General features: G+C 37.3%; 1 protein-coding gene and 1 pseudogene across 3 annotated transcripts in view; both read right to left on the bottom strand.

The window, feature by feature from the left end:
• Positions 1 to 2,038: 2,038 nt before the first annotated feature.
• The window catches only part of golgb1 (golgin B1), a 24,599-nt gene continuing 16,145 nt past the window's right edge, over positions 2,039 to 10,492 (bottom strand). For 2 of the 3 annotated variants that reach the window (XM_088348668.1, XM_088348669.1), the window contains exons 13-18: positions 9,364 to 9,557; positions 9,115 to 9,283; positions 7,725 to 7,825; positions 6,612 to 6,683; positions 6,462 to 6,537; positions 2,039 to 6,392 (exon numbers count right to left, since the gene is read on the bottom strand). In XM_088348668.1, coding sequence (XP_088204794.1) covers positions 6,252 to 6,392; positions 6,462 to 6,537; positions 6,612 to 6,683; positions 7,725 to 7,825; positions 9,115 to 9,283; positions 9,364 to 9,557 — 753 coding nt within the window. In that variant the 3' untranslated portion in view covers positions 2,039 to 6,251. The remainder of the gene's footprint in view (positions 6,393 to 6,461; positions 6,538 to 6,611; positions 6,684 to 7,724; positions 7,826 to 9,114; positions 9,284 to 9,363; positions 9,558 to 10,492) is intronic. The other variant, XM_088348670.1, reaches the window with a different exon arrangement.
• Positions 4,281 to 4,425, bottom strand: LOC148357272 (U2 spliceosomal RNA; annotated as a pseudogene).

Raw genomic sequence — 10,492 nt, 5'->3', positions numbered from 1 at the left:
TCTTTAAAAAAATCTAATGCCATCAGTAGAGTGGTTTATTCACGCACAAAGACAGCATTCCTTCAAAGTAGGCTAGAAATACTAAAACAAGATTTGTTGTTGTTGTTTAAATGTTTTTAAAAAGGGATTTTTTAAAATAAGCAGTACATTACTCTCGTTTTGGGGTGAAAAGCGATAGTCTAACACAACCCAAAATGTTGAAAGAGCCGTATTAGACAAAAAAAAAGCTGCAATAAATTCAAAGCTTTATATATGCATTATAAGTTGTGCAACACATGCTATGTTTTGTATAAGATATACAAGCTATATTAGTGTGGAGAATGGTGCACAACGTCAGTACGAATTGTAGGATAACCCCCCAAGTTTAACATCATTACAATATGAATGAGTTGCAGCTAGTTCCATTTCTATGATAATTAAAAAGAATACAATAAAGAAATCCAATTTTTGATGTCATTTTTATTTTGAGGATTTGAAGAAAAAAAATGGAACGTACATAACATGCCCCTTATCTGGGCGACCAAGAGGGCAATAAAAAGGAAACACGCAATTAGAGTTGGCAGTTAAGTTCATTTAGAGACTTGACACTGAAACAATTTAAAAAAACCCGCCCTTGGCTAGCCATTTTTGTCGTGCGTTTAGCGATTTGAAAATGTCAAAGCCAGCTGATGTGAAGCAATTACAGAGAAATCTAGTAGTGTTAAAACACTTGCTTAGTGTCATACCGTCAATGAACGCTAGAGGGCAGAATATAAAACATGTGGCCTTACGCCACATGATTCTCAATGTGTTTGAGCCATGGCTCACTTTTTTCATTGAAGGTTCACTGTGTAATGTTTGACCACTCGATGTCGCTGTAGTTCGTAGTGCAACCATAAAAGGGGGCTACTAAGCAGAGGGAAGACTACAAAATACAGAGACAGTTACCGAACCCCATTTTTCTTATCGTTTCCCACCCCCAACCTTTCTCAAATTTTTAATTATTGGGGTACCTTTAGCAAGATGGCGGAAAATCATGTAAATTCCTCTAAGTGAGCTTCATGTTATGTAAAGCAAATACAAGTGCACTTTTATAGGTTAGTTTGAGTATTTTGCTCATTATCCATATTTATATTGTTCTTTTGTAAATAATTGTGGGTTTCTCCACTAGGAGACACAAAAACATACACAATGTCTCTTTAAAAATGTTGAGTCACACCGTCTTATTGAACAAGTTTAAACATTCCTGGGACTGTTTTCATGTTTTTTAAGCCTAATTTATCATGTTGCCTGAAAGGACAGAATAAAGTTATTTTTCCTTATCGATTGTGGTCACCAAGGTAATACAGGTTATTCAGTATAGTTAATGCCCCCCCACCCTTTTTTATAACTGTAATTTGTTTTCAATTTTGTGTTGATTGTCTGTCTTTATTTGTATCCACTATTCATCCTGTGTGTAGCGACTTTGGGTGTACTGAAAGGCTGCTTTGAAATAAAATGCATCTTTATTATTATACATTTCCTGTTATTCTGGATTTGATTCTATTTTTAACTTGTTTTTAAGTTTTACATTTTCGCCGTTTTTCTCCCAAAATAATAATACAACAGTTGTTTCCCTCCATAAGTAGAGTAAGCTATGCTTCCGGAGAGCAGCATACAAAAATTATACTTAAAACGGGTTAAAATGATCTACCAATGGAACAGAATAAAAATATTTTAACCTTTTTTTTGTTTTTCAGTTAAATAAGCAAATAATTTAAATCAGCAAAATGATGTAGGTTTTTTTTACTTTATTTTTGCAGTACTCCTTTAACTGCTTCATTCAATAAAATCAGTTAATATATTTTTCCGTGTCATTTCACAAGCAGATAGTCAGTATGTAAAGAGAAAAAAATATAATTTGCTACCACCTACAAATATGGATGAATGTAAAAGTTACTCGGCTAACAGCTTGAAGCAAATATTGAACAACAGAAATTCTTTTACTAGGATAAAAATGGGCAATTTCTTGGGGTCTAAATACAATGACAATGAGTTTCAGAACAAAGATAGCACTCCATTCCCCACTAAAAATATTTTATTCAAAACTTGTGAATGTCAGCAAAAAAGAAATAGACCTTGCCCAACATTTTTGTCAAGTAACAGAAAAGCATTATTCCTTGCAGCCCTTTAAAAACGGTTACATACAGTGTACATGTTGATGGAATGATAAAAAAATTAGTAACTAACCGTTTAAGTGAAAATGAATCACAAGATTCGTCTTATGGATGGAATGTGCAGAGGTGGGTGTGTCAGTACCTTTATCTGGTTTGCCATTTTTTATTTCCAACTTGTCATTCAGTCATTGTTTAGATCAGAAGAGTATCCCAAGAGATTGCCGTCATCCCATTGAATTTTTTACAACTTTTAGTAATGTGGCACTTTATCAGTTTATTGATTTGTCACAAGCTACAACGAGGAATGAATTGTCATTTGAACCGGTATCTTACAAATCTTTTTACCTGTCAAAACAATGCCGGTACGTTGGTAAGGGCAATAAATGTTTTCGTGTTAGAAACGGTATGCAAGATGGGGCGGGTGAGATGTTGATTTGTCTGCCAATTTAATTATTTATTTTTCGCACATTGCACACCAAACATAAAAAAAGGTCTAACTGGTAAAAGCTAAGGTTTGCTATTAAATTCTATTCACAAATAATCTTTAAATCATATTTTGTATAAATAAAACATTTTTTAAAGAACTGTAGAAGGTGCAATCAAAATAAAGCCCAAACAGCGACAAATGAGATTAAATATGGATAAAGAATAACACTTAAAAAAAAGAGTTCTGTTCAACACCAATGGCTCCTAAAACTCATCAATAGGTAAATAGGTATTGAAATGTAACACTTTAAAGGGACAGTGTGTATCATGTGTTGTGTCTTGCAAATGAAAACAAGTACTAAAAAGCACAAGGAAGAATACAAACTACGGAGACTTAAACTGACCAAATTGCAACATGTTTTCTTGTTTTTGCCTAACCCTTTTGAGGTTTTTGGGTGCCCGTGGCAGGGGGTGGGGGGTGTCGCGGGGGTCTTTAGTGACTTTAAAAGCTCTATATAAATACAGACCAGTTACGCTAGTGTGCATACAATGCTGCCATTAAATGCCCCATAGAAAATTACAAAATCTTCCACTCACGCAGTCGCAATTTTGACAGGCGCCGAACAGAACCAAAACGTGATACCATTTCGCGTAAACCGCCACTAACTGCAACCACCCCCAAACCTAGGATGATCTTTATTCAATTGCATTACTGTTGGATTTTGAACTGAATAAATAATTGAACAGTGGTGCGTTTAGAAAAACTCAACTGTAGTTTGTGACAAATCTGCAAACAGGAAGCACAAAAAGACTGCACTGACGTTAGCTCCTAGCATAAACATAAGCACATCACTGGTCTGAGCGATTTGTAGGTACTGACCAGTGAACGATAAAAACACTTCCCTTGGTGCATAGTCTTGAAGTTGTTTGAAGTATCTCGCTATCGGTCTGCAAAATGGAAATCAGTACAGACAGAATGCCCACCTCTGGAATGAGATGGCTACTGCTAGCAGCATCTCCTTTGGAATCAGGTGAATATTGGACAAAAAGTGTTAACAGAGTTATTGATCATTGCACTGCGCTCAGTTTTTGTGATTACAACATAGTGTGAAACGACACCGACCTCAGAACCACTTTGAATATACACACTAAATACGTACAGGATTACTTGCATTTCAACACATATTCATTTCCCTTCCTTTCCCCTTCGTTAATAGATATCAAAAACTAACAGCAGCTCCCTCAAATTCACCCCACAACCCTGCACAATTTATGAGGCACACCCGGTGTGCACAAGATACGAGCGGTGGCAGTTATTGCAAGGGTTGTCAGTCCCAGATGATGCAGGCTTGGGGTTCCTAATAAACCGTCTCTGTAAGTATACTGTAATTTCAGGACTATAAGGCGCACCCAAAAACGTGAAATTGGCCAGGAATTTGTACATGTGAAAATTGGAAATGCATACCGTTAAGCTATAATATTTGTCCAATTATTCAATCTTTATCGCTTGACCACAATTGCAAAACAAAAGGGATCGAATCCGGGCAACAACGGCATGAGTGGGGATTTTTAAGGGTTATTGTTCTATCTTCGTTATTCATTATCCATTATCCGTTATCGGTCAGTTCATAATACGCTACAAAGCCTAGGAACCGGGACACTTACTCTCAGCCAAAAGGCCAAGCTAAGGTCCTAGCCCTAAAGCCTTGCTGCGATCATTGCGAATGCACCGTTCCCGGAGGTACTGCAATACCGGGCCGATGCGTGGAGTGGACAGAGCAAGCTCTTATTCCATCTCCGGATTGCAAAAATCAATGATCATGGCTAAAATACTAACTGAAACCCCAAAAGGTGTAACAGGTAGGGATGTACCTCACTGACAACAACCGTATTAAAATACACAAGTCCAGGACCACAGATGACATGAGGTCCTGACCTGACCGAGGTCCTGACCTGATGGTCACATAAGAGGGGGGATTTTTTAAGGGTTATTGTTCTATCTTCTTTATTCATCATCCGTTATCGGTCAGTTCATAATATGCTGTAAAGCCTTGGGGGTTTAAGGGTTATTGATCTATCTTCGTTATTCATTATCCATTATCCGTTATCGGTCAGTTCATAATACGCTACAAAGCCTAGGAGCCGGGACACTTACTCTCAGCCAAAAGGCCAAGCTAAGGTCCTAGCCCTAAAGCCTTGCTGCAATCCATGCCGAATCTTACCCACCATGTCAATAGGAACAACTATGGCGTTGGAAAAGGCAATAAGTCTTATCTCATGATCACACTGTTTTTAGTCACAGTGCCGGATACAAATGTAAGAGAAATAAACAGAAAGTGATTGAAAATCTATAGAAGATTAATTAATTAAAATATTTTTTCAAGCTCAGACAAAGCATCATAAGTGACAAACGTTGTGGCCATGAGTTTTAGATCTTTCAGGACAACCAAATTACTTCCCACCCTGCCGTTCTTTCATTTCAGAATGTTGTCTACTTTCTCAAGACTTAGCGAGTTATTGATACAATTCTGTATTCCAGTGGTCCCCCAACCTTTTCTGGAACACGGACCAGATTAATGTCTGACAATATTATAATGGCCCGGCCAAAGAATAACATCAACAATCTGGTACTGTGACTAAAAAAGTGTAAAGGTGACATAAAACCTAATGACTTTTCATGTGTCTATATTCATAGTAAAATAGAGCAGTGTTTCTCGACTGGTGGGTGGAGACCCAAAAGTAGGTCGCGGGCTTTCGCCCTGGCAAAATAATGCTAAGAAGAATAAAACGGAGAGTCAAATAAAGAGTAAATGGTAATTATGCCCTGCTTGACCTCTTCTTTCTGTTCAGTCAATAAGCGCCATCCCAATTGTGTTTGAGAGGGACCACATCACATTTTATTGTGATTTTGTCTGTTTTACTTTTATTTTCTGCTCATAATAATGGTTCCAATGAAGGTTAGAGATAGGGAGAAGGAAAAGTGGAAAATAGTGACGACAAGGATCGAGTCAAAGAACAAAACGATTGCGCGATTGTCTGCCATTAAAGCACTGCTTGAATGTAAATGGTTAAAAATGATTGATTTTTAGCTTATCTACCAGTATATTAATTTATACCATCTACACAATTAAGTAATTACTATTGTTTAGGTACACGATTTTTTTAAATATTTTGAGTACGAACTTTTTTTTTGTATGTTATTTTAAAGCAGTTTTAAGGGGTTGATTATATGCGATATAGGGTTATATGCGAGTTAAAACGGTACTTGAAGTCGTTTTGGTTTTGCCGGTCATTTTGAGAAGTGGATTTTTTTTCTAGCTTGTCATTACAGTGGAATGGTGTGTCCTCAAGTCAGACCAGTTGAGAACCACTGGTCTAGTGGATACGATCCAGCGCTCTCCCCTGTAATGGGTTTGATGCTCCTGGCATTACATTTTTCAAATTTTGCAATTGTGAGCCATGATATATTTTGACTAATGATTGCACAAATATGGTACATATTTATTTTTGACGCTTCCCTAGCGTGAACTGCACCTATACTACGCTTTGTAGTCCGGTATCCCTTATATATGAAAATAATATCGCAGAAGACTTAAGTTTTGGGTGTGCGCTCATAATCTGGTGCACCTTATAGTGCGTAAAATACAGTATATAAAGTGCAACGTTTGTGTGCGGGAACCCTCCGGCACGTCACAGGAAGCCCCCCAAGCACATCAGCAACAGCATATGCACGCTGAGCAAGTATACGGCCACAAGAATCGGTGTTCGGCGGCGCCAGCATGCACCCGAACGCAGCGTCCGCATCAAGCTCGGGGTGGTGCCTCCACGGGTCTGCAAGAGGAAAAGGAGGGGATTACAGAAATGATTGAGGCAGAACATTCAACTCGGGCGACCGCTCACGCGTGTAACACTGCCTTCAGTGGGCTCGATGAAAACGGACGTCTCGGAGTAATCCTCCCATTGCGTTTGGCTGTGACTGAGTATTCGACAGATAACATGAGCAGATATGACACAGATTTATCGGTCCTTCGTTTTGCGTACTCTGCATACCGCCTGAGTCGCTCTTGTGCTTCCATGAGCTGTTCCTCAGCCGCAAGCCTCTGCTGAGTCTCTTCATCAAGTCTGTTTATCAAAAGAAAAAGAAAAAAGGGTGGGTCTTAAAACGTAATACTGTAACAGTTTTTCAACTGGTGTGCCAAGGCATACCAATGCGCTGTAAGACCTTGTGTAGTGGGCTGCAGGAAATTTCCTACTTTTATCTTTGCAAATAAGAGTTGCATTGTTAAGTATCTTTGCTTTCTTCCACTGATCAGCCGAGTAACTGTAAAATTAATCTATATCAGTAGGTGGCAAAAGATTACCTTTATTTTATATTATTTAATTATCTGCTCATTATGTAGTCCAGGGCTATATTCAACAACATAATTTGTTAAATGAAGCAGTTTAAGATTACATCGCAACAAAAAAATAAACCAAAACAAGTTAGGTTAGAACATTATTTTGTCAAATTATTGTTTTCTTATTTTACTTAAAAGGGACAGCGTTTTTTATTTGACCATTAGATGTCGCTGCATTGTGTAATGCAACAGAAAATGAGTGCTTAAAAGCACAAGGAAGAATTTAAACTACGGATACTCAAAGTGACCAAAAATCCCCTTCTTAATGTTATTCCCAGTCTTTTGCGAGGTTTTTTTTTCGTGTACCCGCAGGAGCAAGATGGCAGACAATCATGTCAATAGAAATTCAGATGAAAATTGCACATTTTAAAGTAATATTTTAACACTAAATGTCTTTGTATTGTGTAGTGTAACCAAAATAAAGTGGTACGAAGCTCAAAAAAAAGATTACTAACTACAGAGACTAAAAGTTACCAAACTACACAATTTTTATAATCATTTTTTTGCCCAGCATTTCACAAGGTTTGTGATTATTTGAGATACAATTAGCAAATATAGTAAAATCCTAAATTACAGCAAAAATATTAAACTGAGTGACCACAGATGATTAGAAAAACTTCTTACTCTCTAAGCTAAAAAAAACTAAATTGCTCCAGGTATTTTCGACGGACGATGTACGTAAGGATCTATTTAACGAAAAAGGTGTGCCTTGGCTCAAACTAAGAAAACAAAACACAAAAAGTCCACTTTGGACCGAAGTGAGTACCTCCGCTGCAGTTTAGAGAACTCAGCCCTGGAGCCGTTCACCTCCTGCAAGCTGCTCCTCTCTTGAGGAGCACCAGGAGCGCTGTCCTCTCCTTGTAAGTCCTGACGAGAAGATTTCAATTAACGTCTAACAAAAGCCTTAATTATTCACTAACAATACATCACAAGAGTGTTTTGTGACAATACAATTTTCATCACATGAAGGAACGGATCTGATCCTGATTATCAACAATAGGTTATTAATTTTGGCATTTAAACAAATGTACTGTAACTTTTTGCTTCTTGGTAGCCTCAGTGCATCGCTAGATGAAAAATATTTTGATCTGTTTTCCCGATCACAAGGTGCTGCAAGCAGGGGCAAGCAGAGCGCTTTTTTTGTCAGGCATGGCCGTTCTGTTTTGTCGTTTTGTCCAACAAAAAATGAACTGCACTGATTGCATACTGCTGCGAGCTAGGACCAGCAGGATGCACTTTTGTCTGGTTTGAAGGCACTTTCATTGTCGTTATTGCATTTCAGTACAAAATGAATCTCACTCCTGCAGCTGCGACCCATTATCCTCAATCCCATATTGCTGCAAGTGGGGACCGTCAGAATGCCCTTTTTTGGAGCTGTTCTGTTCTGGCCCACCTAAAATTAACTGCACTGTTTTGGCCACAAGCCATTATCCCCAGTTGAGTTGCTGAGAACACACATGTTTGTCATGTGTGGCACCTTTTTTTCCACTATCTCCACCTAAAATGCGGGCGCAATCCATGATCACTGGTCGATCAAGAGGCCGCAGTGCGCGTGCTCAAAATGGGAGGGGGGGTTTCTGGTTCCTATTTACCACAGAAAAGTACAATAATCTTTGTAACTGTCCAGACAGGTCTGGCTGGGCAAATAATAGTTAATTTGATGAATCCATGTTAAAAAATAATTCATTTGAAAGTTCTCTAATTTTTAAAATGAAGGATAAAATTTAGGAGTTTAAATTAGTACTCAAAGCTGGTCCTACTATATAAACAATAGTTAATAACTACCCAAGTCAATTTAATTAATTCATGTTAATAATCCCCAGTTAGATTTTTATCTAAATGGTGAAATGGAGTGTAGAGTTGAACAGAATAGCAATTACTCAAATGGTGCTGAGTATCAAACAATAGTTACAAATTAATTGTTGTATTTAAACAAACTGGTCACAAGCTATGCATAGTTTTTTTGTCAGGTAAAGACATTTATTTGTATAGCACTTAATCAAAGAGTTCTGCACCAGCCATGGCCATTAACCATCCATTTAAATTGCTTTAAAATCTGTTACTTATGTCTGGACATTTTTAATCCTAAAAGTGTCTTTTTTAAAATCATCTATTCTATTCAATAAAGTGGAGATTGTATTTTTAAGCCACATCACCCAGTCGTTGTGGACCTGTGTTTGGCTGTCTTCCTTGTGCCGTTTTGCAGTGTGCGCTTCTTCCAACATAGCAGTTAGCTGCTTTAGCTGCTGGTCACGCTCGGACAGAGTGTTGAGCATCTGCTGCTTTAGCTGCTCGGCTTGGGCAACCCAGTCCACGCGTTCCAACCTGAAGGAAAATAGTTATCAATATCCCTGCTAAAAAAAACCCTGATGAATGTGATTTGACATATTTTGTGCTGTTTTCACTTAAGGGTCTGTAGTTCGTGCTTGACATTGGCCGCCATGTTTTCCATCTCCGTGATGATGCTGGCTAAGTGCGCATTCTTATTCTTCTCCTCAAAGAGCTCTTGGCTGACTTTGATCAGCTCTCCAGCTCCGAGACGAGCCAACTCAGACTTGTTGCTCTTCAACTCCATTGTTTGTGTTTGAAGCTGCTCGAGCTGTCAAGAGAGGCCAGAATGAACCAAACAAATATCTTGTTCACAGTGTATTTCAACCAGTGTCCTGAGGCATACTAGTGTGCCGTGAGACATTGTCTTCTGCGCTGTAGGAAATTGCCCAAATTATTTTTTTAAGAAAAAAAAGAAAAGGATGCTATTGGTCAGTATTTTTGCTTTCTTCCTATAATAAAAAGAAAAAAATTAATCCTTATCAGTATGGGACAGCAGATTACTAGCTGTTTTCTTTTTATTAAGTAATTTTTAGCTCATTTGGAAGTGCAGGGAATTTTATTTCATTACTTATTTTGTTTGAAGAAGCTGATGAATGAAAAGTTCCCTTAAAAATATGAAGTAAACTAAACATATTCCACAAACTTTTGCTGAATTCTAATTATTTTACAATTTTACTAAAAAAAAAAAGAAAAAAACTATCTTGTAAAAAATGTTATTGTACTGACAAGTTAATTTTGCTCATTCCAAGTATTGCTTTTGTTATTTTTCTGGGAAAACGAGATAACATACAGTATGGTAAAAGTTGTAAAACATGTTAAAGACATCCCAAATTACAGCAAAATATTAACCAAAATGATAAACCTGAATTACCTCTTGAACAACAGTAACCACAAATGATAAGAAAACTTACTATATATTGTACTATACCATGTTTTAGTTATAAGTTGCAGGTTTTTTTTTTTTATAGTTTTTTCATAGCACGACTAATACTATACTGCTACTTATATGTAAAATTATTAACACATTATTATATAATTGAAATTAAAATTTGATTACAAGTTTATTATTTTACATTATTTACGTTACGTTATTTTCACTCTCAACTGCAAGAGGACGCTCTTGGCCCTATTTTTATAATTTCATCCTTGCCCTGGTGCAGGGGGACATTTTTCGGCACAACACTGGTAATTTATAAAAACAAC

This window comes from Urocampus carinirostris, chromosome 11 (assembly GCF_059441175.1).
Source record: "Urocampus carinirostris isolate Australia breed hairy pipefish chromosome 11, RoL_Ucar_1.0, whole genome shotgun sequence".
NCBI classification, from domain to species: domain Eukaryota; kingdom Metazoa; phylum Chordata; class Actinopteri; order Syngnathiformes; family Syngnathidae; genus Urocampus; species Urocampus carinirostris.
This window is presented reverse-complemented; position numbering and strand designations above follow the sequence as displayed.